The sequence below is a fragment of the Ciconia boyciana genome, chromosome 1 (genome assembly GCF_034638445.1).
Source record: "Ciconia boyciana chromosome 1, ASM3463844v1, whole genome shotgun sequence".
In the NCBI taxonomy this organism is placed as follows: domain Eukaryota; kingdom Metazoa; phylum Chordata; class Aves; order Ciconiiformes; family Ciconiidae; genus Ciconia; species Ciconia boyciana.
This window is the reverse complement of record NC_132934.1, coordinates 79,523,228-79,544,007: the sequence shown is the minus strand read 5'-3', so window position 1 is coordinate 79,544,007 and position 20,780 is coordinate 79,523,228. Positions and strand designations below refer to the sequence as shown.

At 39.1% G+C, this 20,780-nt stretch overlaps 1 protein-coding gene across 4 annotated transcripts in view; it reads right to left on the bottom strand.

Annotated features, from left to right (window-relative positions):
• FBLN1 (fibulin 1) overlaps positions 1 to 20,780 on the bottom strand; it is an 85,587-nt gene that overhangs the window by 44,755 nt on the left and 20,052 nt on the right. For all 4 annotated transcript variants that reach the window (XM_072876304.1, XM_072876294.1, XM_072876308.1 and 1 more), the window contains exons 3-8: positions 15,961 to 16,096; positions 9,686 to 9,857; positions 7,105 to 7,164; positions 4,782 to 4,883; positions 3,323 to 3,460; positions 964 to 1,101 (exon numbers count right to left, since the gene is read on the bottom strand). In XM_072876304.1, coding sequence (XP_072732405.1) covers positions 964 to 1,101; positions 3,323 to 3,460; positions 4,782 to 4,883; positions 7,105 to 7,164; positions 9,686 to 9,857; positions 15,961 to 16,096 — 746 coding nt within the window. The remainder of the gene's footprint in view (positions 1 to 963; positions 1,102 to 3,322; positions 3,461 to 4,781; positions 4,884 to 7,104; positions 7,165 to 9,685; positions 9,858 to 15,960; positions 16,097 to 20,780) is intronic.

The following is a 20,780-nucleotide window of genomic DNA, read 5'->3' as shown; positions in this document are numbered from 1 at the left end:
TGGCAGATATATGTCTTCAAAGGGTTTGCTGTGCACAAGCCCTGGCCCCCTTCATTTTAAAGGCTGCAATTTTGTTTTCAGCCGCAGTGTTTCCAGTGTCAGATTTCGGCACTACAGGGTATGATATGGTCAGGAGAACGAGGGGTTGACAATGAGCTAGACTTGGCAGCTGCTGCCGCTCAGCCAGTTCCACAAGTCCAAGACACGCTACGCCGCTGGGGGAATTCAAAGTTAAGTTGAGACTTGAAAATACTACTCAAGGGAATAACTGATAGATTTGTAGGTCACATTAGACAATTCCATTTAGAGTCTGCTGGAAACCAGTAATTCTAACATATTTATATAAAGGTTACAATTCTGTTCTGTAGGAGTCTTGGAAACAAGGCATTAGCCCAACAGATTGTAATCAGTCTTTAAAATAAAACTCCTCTCCACTGTGTATTATAACTGTCCCATCATTCTCATACACAGTAAGATTCTTGATAAGCTATACCTAAAGGGGGACAGGTCTGGAAATACCTACATACCTGTAGAACCATGCATACTAATAGCAACAAAGTGTATTACAAAGGATGTCATAAATTACAGCTCTTTATACGAAGCTTTAGCTAAAACCTTTCGGATAGAGAAAGATAAAACATATAAAAATTTTTTTACAAATTTTGTTTCAGATAAAATCCCCAAAGACTAAATGAAAATGTTCAAATGCAGCTAACTGCCTTAGGTAACCAAATCTCATTAAAAACAGAGATCTAGTATGTAAGTATTTTATTTAAATGCTTTTTGTCTGTAAACCTTACCTGTGGGACTAAGCCTGCCTTTAAAGGAGCAGAAAAAACACAGAGCAGAGCAATGCATACATGCATGAAGAATGACTTGAGAAGCTCAGAACTCACCCAGTGAAACTACAACTTATCTCACAAGCAACACTTAAGTATTCACTGAAATAAGAATATGTCTTACCAATACAGTTGCCTAGCGCATCTTGTATAAACCCATTCATGCACTGTAGCTTGGGTCGGCAACGGAAAGATCCAGGAGTATTCTGACAGATAAAATCGGGGGGGCAGTTATGAGTACCAGTCTCACATTCGTCAATATCTGGTACATCACAAAAAAAAATCGTTAGCAGGAGTTTGACAGAAGCTTTTTCATCACATTTAAAACATAAGACATAGTTAAAAACGTCAGACAGGTTAATCCTCAGCGTATCTTCATGCAATTCAATGCAGTGAACCAGCATCAACCTGACCTACTACCTCAAACGGAATCTCAGTAAAACCAGGTAGAATAAGTTAAGGTGTTTTTATTATTTTGTTATTAACATTATATATGGGGGGGTAGGTTTATTATGCTTTACAAGCCTAGTTCTCACAACTAAATGATTCAAAATTATTACAGAGCACCTCAAGCATCATGTTCAGCAGTGTTCAGCATTGATTCAGCAGTGTGCTTATACATGGGCTCAGCTTTGAGGTCAGCAAGATTTAATTATACGTCCAAGTGCAATTTTAATTTTAACCTTAGATCCAATACAGAAATTGTTCATTTCTTTCATAAATGAATTAATTGGCCTTGATTCTCATCCATACTAAGGCTTGCAATATCCTTGCATTATTGTGCTTTAAAATGCACACAAATATGATTTCTGCTCACTTTAATATTCCATTCCAGTTCAGAATAGACAATAAATATTTGTGAATAAATTATGATTCACATAAAGCAGACAAGGGCTAATGCGGCTTCATTCACGAATGTAACCCTGTCCACATAAAAGCAGCTAAAATTTAATGTTTGCCACCTTGAAGTGGGATGAAATGTCCTAAAGCTATTAAAATACAGAAACTTTCTAGCAATAGGATGCCTCAGCTTTCCCATTTATGCAGCTGACACAACAGTAGATACAATTGCTTATCCCCAAGAGCTTTGTGATACTTAAACAATGACTGTGGAGCCCGTTTTAAGTTTAGGATGGGTTAACACTGAATTGGGTTCAGCAGGGTTCTACATGTTGCACAACTCAGTCATTTTACTTGGCATTTAAAAATCATACATGAAGATTATTCATTTTCTATTTTCATCACTATTAACATAACATTAATAATTAACATTATTAACATATCTTATCTAGATAAGAAATTTCTAATGTTAATGGCATGCATAATTTACTGTGTGTACTCCTTTTTTTCCATCAGAGAAAGACTGTTAATACTTGCTGGTAAGCTATTTGTTGGCCTAAATCTGATGTCATTCAAATCAGCAGAAATTTTACTTCAAAGGGATCAAAGTTAGACCATGATACTTTGAAAAACCTTCTCTCTATGTTCTGCAGGTTTTGCATTGGAGTTTGTTGGTCAGCTTTTTTATTCACTCTATTATTCATCACTGATCGGTTCCTACAATAAAACCTTACCCAGAATTTTGGTCAAGTTAATTTACTCAGTGGAATTAAATTAGTCTGTTTATAAACAATTCTAAGCTCTGGGAGAACAGACTTTCTCAGAGTGGAAACCAATTCCACATCAAATGGAGTTTGCTGCTAATTTATACCTCTGCAAAGGTAGCATGTCAGGTGAAGTTATGGATGCACATAACAGCATACTTTGATCTGGATGCAACTTGAAATCAGTCATTACTTTAGTAAATAAAACTATTACCCTTGTGTTCAAACACAGCTAGTCAAGAACAGTGCTTTTAACCCTTTTTCCCTCTTAAATCCTTAAGAATGTTGTGATTAAGAAAGTAATCCCTTTGTAACGAATTCAAACCTCCTGAGGATAAAGGCTTACTTTTTTAAAAAGATGCATCTACCTTAGCGTTTTCAAATTGGTCACTCCACTTGCCATACTTCGTTTCATACTCTGAAGTGTGCAAACTTGTTTCTTTCAGGTGAAATTAAACCATTGGATATGCTTCAGGACCAGGACTTAAGCACTCCACTCACTAATGAGCAACCAATTCACAGGACCAGACTAGAGCTAGCCAGAAGTAAACATCAGAAAATTGTGTATAGTGTGAGTGCTAGGCCTTCAAAATCAACTGTTTCAGTCCCCAGACCAGCTCCTGTCGCGCAACACAAATTGCCAGTGTACAATAAATGTAGTTATCTCTCCTGGAAGTCTTCGTAGTAGACCACAGACAGCTTGATCTGGTATCTCAAGGTGACAGGTGGAAAACTACTGTCCCAGAAGAACTAGCACTGTCTGTGTGTCCCTGTGTAACTACAGCTTACACGTGTATTTACCAAAAGAGTATGACATGATGAGGTACTTATTTTTTTACTTAAGTTTGGAAGATTTCAGTTTCCCTGCCCAGGGCATACCTTTGCAACGACTGTCATCTGTTAGTTCATAACCAGTTCCACAGCTTGTGTCCCGCTGACAGCGAAAGGATCCTAATGTATTGACACAAGTTTGTCCAATCCCACAGCTGTGTGTCCCAGTGATACACTCATTAATATCTAGAATACGAAAAAATATTAAAAAAAAAAAAAAAAGAGTAAGTAAGAAACATTAAATCACTGGGTAGAGATGAGATCAAAGGCTAGCTGTGGGCACACCTCCAACCAGTCATTACTTTGAGCATCAGGATACAAAGAATGGTGTGGATTTGGCCTCACACTCACACACCCACAATGTGGCTACTCATCTCTGTTCTCAGAGCATGAACCAGTAAAGACATTTTGACCCCACTGGTAAGAGGACTTGTGACTGCTGATTCACTGTACTTAAGAAAGAGGAGGAAGTTGTACTGAGTGAGAGCAAAGGGCCAACACCATCTGACCGAGCTCAGTAGCAGATGATTATAGTGACTACATGAATGAGGCAAACTTTCAGAAATCCCTCCCTTGCTCTGCCTCCCACCCACATGTGGCTCAGGGAGTCCCTTAAGCCATAAGTTGCAACTTTCTATTTTATAGCTACTGATAGACATTTATTTTGTGAATTTTTTCATTTTCTCTTTGAATGCCTAAGAATATTTGGCATCCACATGTATCAAATGTAAAAGTTCTTCCTTTTTATATTTCACACTAGGTTAGTGTTAACCTGACCAATCATCAACATCTATTTTATATCCTGAAGTTTGTATCTGAGCTACTTACCTAGACTCCCTTTTCAATCAATGAGAGAAAAAGGCACTCCTGATCAGTAACACTTTTCATCCTACAATAGCTATGCAAAATAGGCAAGATAAACTGTGCCCTGGAAGTGCTTGTTTCTCTCAGTTAGCAACAAAAGGAGCCTAGGCTAACTAGCGCAGAAGCAGATGCCCAAACTGCACATGTCTGAAGTCAAGTGTGATAAGCTCTATCCCAGCCCATTTCATTTGATGTCCCTTTAGTTGTTCTTCTCGGAGAAACTTAGTAATTCTTCCCCTTGACTATTCCCATGCCACTCCTGATATCCAAGACTTTCATCCCTTCTGTCAGTTGTGTCCCTAACAAGCTGAAGAATCCTACTTTATTTCATCTGCCTTATCAATTACTACCTGCTACTATAAAAGAGAACAGGTATTTTATTTTGGTTTTATTCACAACAATAAATTCAAGATCTTCTGCCTCTTCTCCACTCTAAATCCTTCATCTGTTCTACTGATTCTTTCTTAACTCCGTCTTCCCACAACTCTCATTCCAACACTCCATCAGCTTTTTATGATCTCAACTCTTTCCCCAGTTGGCATAAGCATATTCTGATCTCCTCTGTCTGGACCTTTTTTAATCTACTCTTGCTCTTTTAAAACAAGGATGTTGATAATCGAGGCAATAGTTTTATTTCTTTTACCTTCACAGTTGACACCATCTGGTTGAAGCTGATACCCAACAAAACAGGAGCAGACGTAACTGGATCCTGTGTCCCTGCACTGCTGAGAGCAGGGACCACCACCTAATTGGATATTTTAAGAAGTCTTATATAATTAAGGGGCTCTTCACAGGAACTTGAAACAAACCATCGATTTACAGGATGCTTGCTGATTTATTTAGAAAAGCAGATAATTAACACACACATATACAAAAGAAGGAAAGGGCTAAACACTAAAAGAAGTGTTTGTAATTACTGGATGCTTTTAGCTCTAAAAATGAATACAAGAAGGAAGTAAATTAAGGAGTCGCTCATAGCCCATTGTTAGAAGTAGAAGGAAAAATGCTGATGAGCTCAGACACCTCCTCAGGTTTTGGCGGGGAAGTTAAAACTTTGTATGGTGATTACTATACAGTAAAGAAGACAAGATGCATCAGCATAAGTTAAGGAAACATTTTCACTATTAGCTGCATTAGGCTTTATTTTTAGCCCATCATTATTAGGACCATACTCCTGAATTAGCTATAGCATGTGCTCTTTTCCCACTCAGCAGGCAGGAAACACAAAAGGGAGAAGAGGGTATTGTGGGTGACAAAGGCTTCAGAGATCCTAAAGGAATCGAGACTTAATACTGGGTTACTAAGGACCTAGTGAGGTGTGGGCAGGAGTCACAAAGGATGTGAAAGAGAGCTGGGGTTATTCTGGCAGACAGAAAGAGAGGATACTATAGGAAATTTACACAAAATTTGGCTCATCATTAAGAAACCTTACTTTTTCTGATCTTGTCAAAAAATAAATTAATATTAAAAACATTTAATATTCTCACAATAGAGAAAAGGTTATACACTTCCAACTATTGGTTGTAAGAGTATTGATATTCTTAACACAAATAGAACCTCTCTTCTTCCATTTTTCAGAATGGTTCGATAGGCATTAAACAAAAGGTTTGAGATAAGCACAATCAATGTCGGCAACTGCAGCTATAATACTTTAAACTTTTGAGTGAATTAAAATAATTTTTTAAAGTGCAACAATTTCTAATGAGGACAGGGCCATTAATACACCACAGAAAATTAGGTCTGTACACAATACTGGCAAAGGCAATGACATTAGAAGGAACTGTAGTCTTGTGGCTGAGATGGACAACTACTGCTTTCTGAACCTCTGCTAATACTGTGAGCTCCTGTCAGCCACAGTAAAACCTATCGTGGAGGTGTTGGAAGAACAGAATTAATTTCCTCATATACCATGAAGGTGCTCCAAAACAAACTGCTGGAAGTTCCACCGCCTAGGAAATTTAAGTTTCCCCTGGTGAAGATCAGAAAATCACAAGTAATTTTGGCATGCCAAGTTTTTCAGAAAATATACTGTAGACAGAAACTCTAATTTGTAATTAGTCACACCAATCTGTCTCTTGCAGGCAGCTGATTAAATGACAAACGCAACAACTGATTACATAAAGAAATAATGCTAGGAAAATATATAACACATTTTTCTATGTCATCTCTTGTAATTAGCAGCTGGAGACAAGGAAGAGAGCCAGTGTTGGCTTTGACTAGCTAATGACCTAGTAGACGTTTCCATCCTTTCTAGAGTGTAATAGCTATACAACATGCAGCACAGTAAATCATCTCTCAACTGGAATATAAGTCTATTAAATTGATTTTATCCTAAATAAATTACTTAGTTCTGAAATGCTTCTAGAAAATAATAAATCACTGCTGTTTTAAGTTTATAGACATGTAAATCACATGTGACAAGCAATAAATCAGAATACTTAGCAGAACAATATCCCCGTAACACATTCTTCCCAGGAGGCAGAACAGCCTGACTAATGAGGACAATAGCCGCTTTTCTTCCTTTTTTTCAGGTGATGCATCTCAAAAGGAAACAAGTTTCACTTCATATTCAATCACCCTGATCATCCCAAGAGGAGAATAAAAGAATGTGCATATTTATAGAGGATCCCCATGTTCTGAAAAATCCAGAGTACTCCACGGGTTCCATCGGTAACACCTCTGAGGTATTACCCACTAGAAGTTAAATAAAAGTTAAATGTATAGTCCAAGCTTCAGTTGGGTAAGACAAACTCCACTATGGGAGACAATGCCTCCCTTGTATTTAAGAACTACTGAGACATCACCTAATGGCCTACTATTTCTTAGAAAGGATCTTCATTCTGTTATTTTTACCCATAACTAGCCTAGGCAAAAGGTTTTGGCTAATCTCTAGATCTAAGTTTGCTTCACTTTTGTTGGAGGCAATCACAAAAGAGCTGGCTAACAGGACTAGTCACCTGACTTACCTCTGCAGCCATCATGAAGATAAGGATCTTCTTGGTCTAGTTCCTCCTTTGAAATTTCAACTAAAAAGAAGAGAGATAGGCATTAGAGGAGAAAGCATTTTTCTTCTCACAGTAAAAAGCTGCCTGCTTGGGATGGGACTCAGACCAGGGTTTTGGATAAACCAGGACAAAATTAAAGAGCGTTATTTACATATTTTACAGCTATTTCATACTTAAATTTGACATTCAAATGCACGTGGCCATGGGGCATTTTCCATCTGACTGATTCAATATGAAAGTCACTCTGTGATCATAGATTACATACGGGCTGAGATTTTCAAATGCAGGTTCGTAACATTAGGCTTTTAACCAGAGCTTAACCTCATTTTCATAAGACATGTTGTTGAGGCATGCTTGGCTTCCACTGACTTTATAGTAGCTTGGGGTACTCACGGTTTTAATGAAAATCAGATTAACCTCAGTTATTTATCTAGACTCCATTCCAAAAAGAATTCCACACCCAACTTTTGGGCACCTATTTATGGCATTCTTTCAAATGTACTTCACATACCTTAACTCAGAGAGTTTTAATCAGCAGTACTTCTGCTACGTGCATGTGTCCTGAGAGCGCTTTCCACATGGAGGACATAAAAGGGCTGAATACATCCACTGCCTGAACCTATTGCTTGCCCAAAGGACTAGCTAATGGACTTCCTCCAATCCCGCCACTTTGAACGCAGGGGAAATGGTAGGTTGGTAGTGCGATGTGTAAAAACACAATCTCAAAATACTCTGGTTATTGAATAGGAAGCTTAGTCTCATTTCAGTGATCGTCCATAAGCCTATTCAACCAGCGGTCACTTACAAGCAAATAATACATCACGGATGTGAAAGCAAGTTTTTGTGCAGTGGCACAAGGCTGGGTTGGTACATTGAGTCCTCAAGCCATAGGGGTACATTTTGGTCACACGGCAGCTAATGAAATCAGTTTGCCCAAGTCTGGTTTGATTTTGTAGAGGTCTCTGGGGACACAGTACCAGAGATTACTCTTTACGTGACTAAGAAAGCACCATACAGGGAGTCAGCTTGCGTTACCTTCTGCGGCAGAATGCCTTGCATGCCTTGCTGCTGCGTAACACAAAAACAAGATGCGAGTCCAAGAAGCTGCCTTACAAAATGGAGACTGATCTCCCCTTCATGACTAACAAAGGTCTCTATTCATGTTGCTTGCTCTGCCTTTCTACAGGTAATTTTTATTGTCGACAGGGATATTTGACATATGTTCAACCACCTGCTTGTTTCTTAGTTTAATGATGAGAGCGTTGTCCTGCCCTGCTTGTTGACATAGACCCATCTTTGTAATGCATAATGGTTACTATGTGTGCCATAACAACCATACTAACCATATGCATAATGTTATTATGCTTGCCACTTGCCCACAAGGGTGAGTGGGGAAATACTGTGCGCTGTGCTCACAACTCTGGATTTCCAAGTGTTGATATATTTCTCATGTCATGCAGGTACACTAAGTCTGCAAATTTTTGTTATTAGCAGAGTGGTCTAAATACAAGGTATCTACCAGTCCAGTCACTTCACCCAGTGCTAATGGACAAGGGGAAGTCCCCTGCTGAGACAGCGGTACACAAAGAAACTGGCAGGGCACTTCGAAATGTTACTTGATAAGGGTGTACACTGACATAAGCCACGTTTGAAAGACCTCAAACAAGCCTGATAACACGCTGGCTCAAGCAGACCAATGCAAGTTTTTGTGGTGGGGTTTGGGTTCGCATTTAAGTGATTGATTAGGATGATGTCTCCCAAAATCTGTCACTGGTGATCTGCAAGCCAGACTGCATGTTTTCAGTGCTCAACTGCCCACGAAGGAGGCAACACTATACAGCATGACTCTTCTGCAGTTTCAGGTCTGTCTGCTAAGTGAAAAAGGCAAAAAAACCCCAAATCCAGGTCTGTGAGGGTCAGTATGTCCACACTCATTCTCCAGCTCTGTGGACTAGGTATGGAGAAGGGTGCCAGGAACTGCTGCCATCTAGATGCCCCTCTCTTCTCATAAAGTTGAAAGAAATGCAGATACCATGTTTCCTGGAAACGTTCAGTTCTCCCAGACAGTCCAGGCACTTCAAATGCCCCCAGTTTGTGGGCATTTGCCTCTCACACAAAAGGCAACATTTGAATTCTGCCGAGCTGGCAAAGGCCATCTGGCTTTTAAATCCAATTAAAAGAATTGGTTGTTGATTTTCTTTTTAATTAAGAATTTATAAGTGGGCAAAATGCTATTACAAATTAATAGCTTATACTCAGTTTCCAAGATAAGATCATTAGTGGCCAAAATAATCTGTCTTATAGTTAAGTTCTGACACCAGGAACTGAGCGACCACTTTCCAGTTCTTTTAGTTTCCTGTGGTATACAACGGTTTCAGCTATCACTAGCCAGAAAAATGAGCTCCAAAACATGCATCAGTAAATTACTAAGAGGAGATCTCAAGTTAGAGGAATTCCAACAGAAGTAATCTAAAGTACAAGCACTCCTTGTACTCCATATAATTTTGTGTCTCACTCTTTTATAATTTGCAACATAAAATACCTTGCTCCTTTTTAGGAGCATCATCACTGACGGACACATCAATGCCTTCTTGACCCTTCACACAGCAAGATTTGAAGACAATTCCACACTGGTATCCTGTCTTCGGGTTGGGTTCACAACTCTGTCCTTGAACTTGGGCAGCCTTTCCCAGCAAACAACAGTAACAACATGTCTGTTAAAAAAAAAAAAAAAAAGTCAAATCCTAGCCCTGAACAAATCAATGCAAATTTTGTCAGTAGTGTCAATAGTGTTTCCTCACCTTGGAAAACTGATGGAAAATTTTCTGCAAACTCTTTAAGAACTCCTGGTATACTTAGGCTCAGACATTTTAATCTGTAGTCGAGTCCAGTAAGCTCTGCAGCTGGCCTACATAGAGCCAAGCACAGAACCTGGATCCAGTTCTCACAGATATTGTGTATGGGTGAATGCATGCGTACGGTGATGTGGAGGACCAGAATAGTCCACATATGTACATGGAATTTCATTGCTCCCTGCCTGCATAGCCCAGTTTCAAACACCAACAAACAGTGGGAACTCTTAACACCTCTGCTTCCCTTTTGTGTCCAGTTCAAGTAAACTGGGACACAATCAGTGAAGTGCATGACTGGGTTTATAATTAAACTGCCTACTCAACTTCCCAGCAAAAAAAACCCCTCTCTGAACTAACAGACAAACAAGTGAACAAACATGATTCATCCAAGGTTAGTTAACAGGTCATGAAGAGAAGCTATTCTGCTCTGAAAATCAGACTACATGGTCAAACATTATTTAAAAGCATCACAGCCCTGACATGGCTTCCAGCAATGAACCACGATCTGCTTCTTCCAGACCTGACGAACTACGGCCCCGGAATACACCACAGGAGTGAGCACAGCACAAGTTAATCCTGTGGAGGTCTCCTTTTATTTTAAATTGAGAGGACACTGCTGATTCATTCAGTTTTCTTCCTTGCTGTTAGAAAGCAGCAAAGATGTTTGGTTCTCTGGAACTGGTGTCTGCCAGTTGCTACTGTCATGTAAAAGCAGATTTAAGCTTTTATTGTTAATTTTATTATTCTTCCAGGCTCTTTTTTGCTGGAAGAAAATAGCCTGCACCATTAAACAGAGCAGATGGAATATAAAATAACTAACCATTGAACTAAATTTTTGTAATCTGGTGCTTTAAGCACCACGCCTATTGAAAAGCAGGCAACTATGACATTTCTTACACTACTCTGAGATGTATACCCCTGCCTATATTCTAAGTTTTCCCTTACAAGGTATTATATATGTTTCTCTCTCTGCAGTGAAAGGTTCTTTTAAAACCTAGAGCAGCATGAAAGTAAAATAATAAAATCCTTTTTCCTTGTTTCTTCCATCTTTTTTTACTTTACAGCATTTTGAAATATGTAGGCATGCTATTTTGTACTTTGTCTTTAAATACACAACTGAATCCTTTCCCTGCTGCAGAACGCTTGTACGGCAGGGACTCTTCCCTCCTGCCCAGTGCTGGGGTGTTGTTTTCATGCCTACCATAACGTTAAGATACATGTTTTCCCTTATTAACTACTGTTGTTTGGTGGGATGGTTCCTCACTACCCACTTTTTTTACTTGGTTCTCCAACTACTTGCATCCAGTGGCAGATGCTCTGGTTGCATCACTAGTATATCTGGGATATTTCCATCTTTTCTGGCTCTTCTGGATGACTTCAGAAATAAATACTTGATGATCTCTTCCAAGAATTGCAACATTTCTGAATATTTATTCTAACACGTCTAACATTTTCCTGACGCATCTTTCTCCAAGTTTTTAACATCTGTCTCTAATTTTGTTAGATTTCCAATTTTTACAACCATAAATTAGAAGACAGAAATGAAAACTGAGCTGAAGATTCACTGTTTGACTTAAGCTTGCATATTTTTGAGAACCAAATCTTATTTAAGTTACTGAATACAGCTCATGGCTTGCCAAATTCTGACATTATATACTTCTGGATATCCTCACTGGCTTCTACTGGTAGGCATATGAATTGACTCAATCTATTTCTTTGTCTTGTCACACAACGCTCAAATTGGGAGTTACAGAGTTTCTCTGGATTTTTTTGTAAAGAGTGATCATTAATCTTGCCATTCTTGAAGTGTCAAATAACCTTGTGTTCTTTATTTCTTCCAGGTTGAGCCACCACTTGAAAGACCTCTGTCTCCAGCTAATGTGAATCTTCAAGTACAAAGCTTGCTAAGTCTTGCAATGTCTGTAAGAAACTGTATCTTCATTTAACATAATTGTATTCATTGAACCATTTGTTCCAACCTTTATTTATTCTAACTGTGCATGATGCATCTTGATTTAACATCTCGGTAATAATTTATGTTGCTATACCGCAGCCAAAATGATCCAGAGATGAAAAGTGTCAAATATTTTCTTAACTGATGTTTATGGTAACTGGCTTTTAATATTGACCCTAGAAGATTCTGCACTGGCAGTCCTAAAGGCTAACATTTCCTGTTCAACTAAAGAAAAAAGATGGAGAAGCTGATGAACGGCCTTGTGCTCAGAGCACACCCAGGACTCTGTAGACACGCATATGTCTCCACATAACTCACCTGTGAACTTGGAAAGTCACCTTTTCTTTCAGTTCCCCACTGCGGAATGGTAATAACACACCAGTGATAAGGCTAGTTTAACTCATGTTCACGGAGCACTCTGGTATTCTGAGACACAAAGTAGTATGTCATTGTAACTATCACTATCCTGGTAAGATTCATCTCAACATTTCCTTTTGCACACTAATTTTTTCAGGGTTGTTAGCCCCTTCTGAAAGACTTTGATCCTTTAGTCTGGAGTGCAGTCTAGACTCCATATTAGTTCAGTTCTTGATGTGTTTGCAGCTGTTTTCCAAAGGTTGCCAGCTGCCCGGAGGCACGTTGCGATGACTGTTCACCCATTTGCTAGAACCATTGCTACCTTCATGGATGGTACAACCTAATGATCAAGTTGTTATTACACACCTTCACTGCTTGTAAGCCTTTACTTAAGTGATCCCGATAACAATCTCAAACCTTTTTTCCTTTTCCTCTCCCCTGTTATTAGCAAAAGCCCATGCAGCTTCAAAGCCATGCCTTGTCCTTCATGTCTGGATAGAAAGCTGTGTTCTACTTGAAGTCCTATGATCCCTTGACTACTCTTACACCTTACCTTCTCAGAGAAAGGAATAAAGATGGAAGGAATAAAGGAATAAAGATGGAAGGAATAAAGGAATAAAGATGGAAGGAATAAAGGAATAAAGTGTTACATGTGAGAAGTCTGAAGATTTATTTTTGGTGTGATTAGGAAGCACCTGAAATTGCTTTAATCAATAAGCTCTCTTAATTAGTTAAATTTTATAATAGTTCTTTAGTATTTATGTCACCATTTAAGTTACCAGATCTGGAAGGGTGAACCCTGTATTAACGTTGCTTTTGTGTATCTGTCCACAAGAGGTCTCTCATTTGCTGAAATCCAGACTAACTAGTAGATGCTACGAAAAACAGACCGAAAAATATACAAGTAACTCAGCGGAATTTTTCAGAACTTTTGAAGATCTGAACAAAAATTAAAAATATGTTCAACAGTCCAAAGCAATAAAACTTTTGTGCTCACCTAATATACACAACCAAACTGGGGAGATAAGGCCGTGTCTCGATCTTTGGAAAAATAAAGCACCTATGACAAATTTTGGGGAAAATGTTCAAGCACCTTAAAGGTCAAATTTCTAAAAGCTTCACTCCTTTCTGCAGGGCTGTTGTGGTAGAAACTTTCATAAACCCATTTCTACATCTCCTGTATCAGCAACAAATCTGGAAATTGATTACTGTGTTTTGATGAAGATTTTAAAGATTAATGATTAATTTTGCATCCTTTTTTTCAAGGCAAGAAAAGCTATGCTTACAAAAAAATGGAGGAGTAAAATTATGCCCATTATTACCTATGCCTACCACCTTTAAGTGTAAAAGCTGAGGCAAGTGTTTTCAAAATATGGTCTTTTTATCTTCTTTCCAATCGCAAGTTTTGGATTCAAAAGAAAGATTAGCTGCCTCATTTGCTGCAAAGTGCTGTGATTAATCCTACTAATTGAATTACTAAATAACTCTTTCTGCTTCCTTGAAGGAGGCAAAGAGGATCCAAAAGATTTCCCATGCTACCTAAGCTAAATTAAAACAGACCAACTTAGGCAAAATGAGATTCAAGCCCATGTGAGATGGGCTTGGTGTGAATGTAAAAGTTCACCACAGCAGGGAACAATAGCCAGACAAATTGTATGTCTCAAGGTCATCAGATTAAAGATGTATTCAACAAAAGAAATGATAATTGTTCACTGATATTAGATCATAAATCATCTATGTCCATCATGGATTAAAGAGATTATCTACAAAGATACTCCTACAGTTACCTCAGTACAATTATTAAGTGTAGGATACTCGGCGGGGGGGGCAGAACGTGGCTCACAAAGATTAAATAACACTGACTATGTTTATAGTAAATTAAACAGAGACAGAATATGGGCTCAGGCATTGTCCCGCAATTGTCTGTAATATTTAAATATTAGCAAGCTCTAATGGCAACTAACATCCTCAGACAATGCTGAAGCATATTTTGGGCTTAGCACAGGCCAGCGAGTGTTCCCAACACCCCTCATGCACTGTGTTTTGCAGGAGAAAGACATCAGTTACATGACATGAGCTGTGCTGAGCCATTTATTCTCAGGGCCAGAGATCAAGCCCTAGTCCATTTTATTTAATAATACAGCTGTCACCATGAAAATCTGCCATCTTTAAAGAAGTCTGGCCATTTTAAAAAACAACATCATTAACTCTTCTTCCTCATGCTGACAAGCCCACATAGGGAAACATCAGTCAATTGATGGGAAAGTGGGTTTCCTTGAACAGTTGCATTCTGTTTTAGAGTTGTCCCGTGGCATGTGTTTAAAATAGTGCTGCTGTTATAAACCTGTCTCTGGTAGCAAGCACTTGAATCTGCAGAGTACTTGCCATCAGAGTCCTTGTTCATCTGTTCATAGCCCTTCAAAATACTGACACAGAGGACTAAATATTTTTTCATGCCACATCTAGACTGGGGTGGACAGGCTTCTAACAGTACCGGCTGCAGAGAGGAATCTCCACGCCAGGAGCAGGGCATACCCTGGCCGTGGTCAACAGGTGAGATATGTCTCCTCTGTGGGACACGCTCTACTGTGGGACAAAATCACGGTGCACATGCAGACAAGTTTGTGACAACGCAACAATGCCAACCTCATCAGCATGTGTTACCTTTCTTCTACTCACAGTGAGAACGTGGATTACTTCGCAGCCCTGGCATCAGCAGCATCCTACTGCCAGGAACATGATCAACCCGGCATTTTGGAGAGATACGCAACTTGTAAGTCAGATGTTGTCTGCTATCTTCTATACAGTAGATTTTTTTTAACTGAATGAACCAAAACATTCAGTATCTTTGGCAGGGGGCAGAAGTAAAATGACTCTCATCTATGTTCATGACCACTGAAATAAATCCGTAATAGGACCAGAGCTGTTCATGACTGGGTCATGGACAAGGTCATGATCTTACTGGTGGAACTTTCTTCCAAAACCACTCTGCAGTGTGGTAGGAACATGCTGGCTTTCACGAAAGGAGAGACAAAGATAGTAACAAAGGTAGAGGGCAGGGCACAAATTAACTAAAGATGGCAACGACAGGCATTTTTATTCTAATACCACATGCTATTATCACAAGCTTACAGATGCCTCCATTCAATCGTAAATCAAAGTCATGTTAACTAAGGCCATGTACACAAGCTGGAATTATAAGTATGCTGAGAGGATTAACTTCAGTCCTACCCCTTTGGACCACCAATACTGAAAACCACTGAGTTTGACCTTAGGCCATGAAGCTCTAATGAAAGCTAAAGTCTGAAATAAGGCTGAGTTTCTCACCCATCCCTTCCTACAGTTTTGATGTCTTCTCTTCATGCAAAAATAGTTTCCTAGCCAATTACCCGTTCAAGACTTTCTGCCCTTTTGCATTCAACCCTCTGCCTTTGCTAAAATGTAATGAGACAGTCTGCTTCACTCAGCAAGGAAGTGTTTCTCTCAAAGAAGCACAAAGTGGACAGCCTTAACAGAGACACGAGGTGTAGGTGGGAAAAAACTGTTTATGTGCATCAAACGGAATATGGTGACCTTCAGGGTCAACCCTTAATACCAGTCTAGACAGTCAATACCATTTCTTAAAGATGAACAGGAGTAGCTCTAATGTCTCACCTTAAAGTATTCAGCTTCACAGGCGGAATTTTCACCAGTATGTGAGTCACACTCCTCACGAACGTTGGCAAATTCAATCCCATCTGAACAGTACTGCTTCTCCAGCTGGCTGTGGCAGCACTGTACCTGAGTCATGCTGACAAAAGGATGGAAGCAATGGGAGAAGAAAGTCACATATAGGTAAAGAACAGATAACGAAAGTTTGGACAACTAGTACTCATACTAGTCTCATGGAAAGAGGTTCCTGTGGGCATGCATTTTAGTTACAAAGTAAAAATATTATCTATTCTCTAAGGCAGAATGTCTAGATGATATGTTTAATACAGTTAAGGTCATATGTTTAATACAGTTTAACTGCCTGTCTACCTTGCAGTCTGGACTAACAATTTTTTTAAGCAAATATATAACTTCAACCACATTTGCCACAAGGCTCAAGGTCTCCAGGACTTGCATTCTTGCATGTTTTGTGACAGCTGGTGACTGAACAGAGGATGGCAAGAACCAAATCAGTGCTCCGGCTAATAGAAGGGAGAAGACAGGCCCTGGACACTTTGAGAGCCTGCAATCCTATGGGCAGTCAACCCTGGCACCTGATGCCTCTTGCTCAAACAGGTACGGCATGTTGAAGGATGCTCATAGTGTTGCTCTGTGGGACAACTGGAGATATGGGGAGACGTGAAGATACTGAGGAAATTCACAGTGAGAAACAGAGTGTATTGCAAGCAAGAGGTGAAGAAAGACAAGGGAGAGAAGAACAGTATTACAGGGCAGGAAGATGTGGAGAGGAGACAGGATATAAATCTACAGGAAACAGCTTTGTTACTTCCACTGCTCATAAAATCATTCTATTTTATCTCAGTTTCAGTGAATAAATTGAAAACTCCTTCCTGTGGAAAATAATCTGTGTGAAGAGGCTTTAAACTCCTCCACTCCTGTTGCTACTGCCACTTGCAAGCAAAGCCCATGCAAGGAGATATCTCCCCTCTCTCCACTCTCTTTTTACATGCAACTCTGCCTTGTTGGGTAGCATTGTGGGTGGACCTTGGTATTTAAAGCTCTTCCACCACTACCTCCTGTAATAGACACTGGGAAACAGAGAAAAAAGTTAAAGAGGAGTAACAAATCAGATTACACATACAAGGATATAAACATATCCATGTGTTTTGTGATAACTCAATTTCACTAAGAATAATGTTACCTGAGTTGCTAGGGGGAAAGGAAACTATGCCAAAGGCAATCCAAGCAATTCTACAAAAAACAGGGGCACCTAAAAGGGATGCCCTGATATGTTAGAGCTCTATAAGAAATGCACAGAAAAACCCTATAAATGCACTTTTATACCCATCAGCATCAGAAACCTTATACATCTTACAGACTAGCAACACTGAACGCATTCTCTTTGCTGTCAAGAGTATTCACCTTTTTTTTTCCTCAACTCTAGTTATTTGAACAGATGAGTAAAATCTTTTCAAGGGTTACCTAGAAATACATAAAATTATATAAAGATATTCAGCAAACCCTTTACTCTTAAAAATCCTTTATTTACACTGTTGGATATTTTGGAAGTATAAAGAAGTGGGGTGGGTTAGTTGCACCACTGAACTACAGGCTTCTCCTCCTGTCATCTGAGATAAGTGGATTCCTGTCATCTGAGATAAGATGCATCACCTCTGGAGGAGCTTCCCTGCTCTCAATGACCATAGGATGAGCTTTCAGCTCCCAGGCAGCGTAAGGGACTCCCTCAGCTCTAAGGCCAGGCCATCCAGTCCAGCTCACTAAAAGCAGGGGACACGTGGGTAGTGGGCTCAGATTCTGCATCTCTGTGCATATTGGTGAGGCGAGGTTGTCAAGCTACATTCCGGAAGATTCCCGATTCTTCTTTCCTGGATTCTGTAATGGTCTGACTGTGCAGTTCTGACTTGGACAAAAACAGCTATGAGATTTCAATGCATAGGAACAAAAACTAGGATAAGTTAATGAACAAATTATTCAAAAATAGAGTCTAAAGTCATAGCAAGAAGTTAAGCCCAGGACAGTAACTTTATTTGGCAGAATATTTGAAGGTTTTGATATTTGTTTTAGTTCCAGTTTGGAAGAATATGTGACTTTTTTGTTGCTGAAATTCCCTCCAAAGCAGAATTTCCATTCCCTGCCCAGCTCTGGGGTGGTCTGACTGTCAGGACTTTGGAAGCCTGTAAAACCTGAACTTCAAGCCCAAGAGTGTGGGAGCTGAGACTTTCCAGCTCCTTCAGCCCTCCAAGTCCTGTTGAGGAGCTAGATATGTTAGCCACAGACAAACAAACAAACACCAGCAGTCTTTCAGTAGATCTGTTCCATTTCCAGTGTGGCTTTTTTTTTCAAATACAAGTCACCTCTTTGAAATCTCTGACAAATTGGCAATTTCAACCAAAACAAAAAAGTTTCTTAAAATGCTTCCCACAGCTGTATTCATAAGTCATGTGGCCCACCCCAACTGTAATAAGGAATTAAAAATCAATTGAATACTAGATTAAAATACCATTTGTTCATTTTCAGAACAACAACAATAAAATCACACTTCATTGCCCAAATCCTACAGTGAAGCTGCACTGGTAGCAAATATTGCTTGAGGCTGTAAACTCTTGTGTGGCTGTAACAGAGGTAGAAAACCTTCAAAGATGGCAGAGAAAAATGCTAGAAAAATCTGCATGGTACTGGTCTTCCAGCTGCAACTTAGCCTGCCCAGCTGACCATCCTTTTCCCTTTGCACACCAGCTGTGCACACCACGTGCTGATGGTCGCTAGAGCATACCACCACAAGCTCTTCAGACTCCAAGACTTTTGAGATGAAGAGTCTCTCTCCCTGTCTTTGCTAAGTTGTGTGTGTCTCCCTGGCTTAGACCCTAATATAATACACACCCACTTGCTACTTCACAGCAGAGCAAAGGAGCCATCTCTAATGGCTAACAGGACATCTAGATTTGTCTCTTTGCGTAAAACCTTTCAATTCTTCCTGTGTAGCATTCCTATTAATTTCACCTCTACACTACTGGTCATGCTTACAATATTGGTCTCTAAAAAAAGAGAAAGTAGAGGAGTACCTCCCTGTGTTTTTTTTTTAATTACTCCTAATAATTAAAAAAGCCAAAGGCTACTTCTTCCTTATCTGCCATATTCTGATTTTCAGTTAAAACAGCGCAACAGAACTTTATTGACATAAATAGGTATTTACAATATGTCTGAAATCTTAAAACACTAAATACAGAATCTCTAGGAGCATGAGGCCTCATAACTGACATTCACGCAGGATATTTCATGTAAAATCATGCATTTTCTGGTTTCTCTGAAAGATGAGTTTTATTCATGGCTCACTAGTCAACAGAAATCACTCAGACATTTAAAAAATCCTTATTCTTTGTTGCAGATGCTGATCTACAATTAAAGTTACTTCATTACTAGGTAATTTGATTATAAATCAAGTTAAGAAATCATGTTTTATATTCTCACTTTTACTTTCTGTTAAAATTTAACCAATGTTACAGATTTTCATGGAATAAATTTCCAGCTGAAAAGCTGCATGTCCATCTACCTCCACAGTCCTTTCACATTTATTATTCTCCTTCCCAGAGGATGCACTCCCAAACCAGCATAGATTTCGTAACCACCTATTTTTCCTTTCATTTCTTTCCATAAAAGCATTAAAATTTAACTTTACTCTGAAAACAATGTCTTTGTTGTCAGCCTAATTTCATTACCCTCTGCCTCTCTCCTTCTACTTATTAGCCTGTCTTCAAACTATGTCAGTGCTATTCATGTGCACAGTGGAAGGCCTTTGACAAAAAATACTAAAATTATAAAGGGAATGATTCCACTCCAGAATTATTTTGCAAACACAAGCTGGGTCTTCCACCCTTAGTCCCTTCAGTTTGCAGTTTAACATGCAACAGAAATGAACTTAAGAAAATTAAGAGCAAGAGCAAGATCTGCTATTATGACACAAAATGACAAATGAAAACAAGAAAGTGCCTCAGCAATGAAAATATATATATTTGAACATGTGTTATAAATTAGCAAGGGACTCAAGTAAAAATAATTGATTCAACAAACCTCTAAATTCATCAGCTATAATCCATAAACAATTTTGGAGTTTACTTAATAAAAGTTTTCTTGAAGGTAAAGGGTAAAATTATACTGATATCATATATTATGTAGAGAAACAATATTGATAACGCTGTGGCAGAGAAAGGACTGAGTTTGACACTATTCACAAAGTGAAGTAAGCAAGTTGTCCTAAATGAGTGGCAATAAAACCCTGACAACATAGCAGACTGTTCTTCTATCCCTCTGACTGTGAAGCCAAAAATCTGAGTGACTGTGAGGCACACTTAGCAGGCTACAGCGAAGAGATAATAATTAATAAAGACAACTTCTCCAAAAATAACTTTAAACAGCTTTATCAGACATAAAACTGTCACAACTTTGATGTCCAAAATCTCAGGCTCTTCCAGACTTAAAATGGCATAACTCAATAAACATCTATCAGCAGTTAAGCATCTGGTGCCTATCACTCCGAACACTCTTGTCTTATTCTTTCCTTGTGTTCCCGTCTGAATCTGTATCCAAGTGCTGCCACTTGTCTCTGCTTGGGAACACAGATCACCTTTTTGTTCTGGTTTTGCACAGCACCTAGCAGTGTTTTGTAGCTTCTTCTTTTATGCCTTTTTGCAACACTAATAATAAATAATGTTATTCCCAATGTAACTCCAAGAAGACTTTACACATTGCTAAAGGCATGCAATTCTCATATGGAGATATGCTGTTTCTGGCCCAGGGATTAAGTT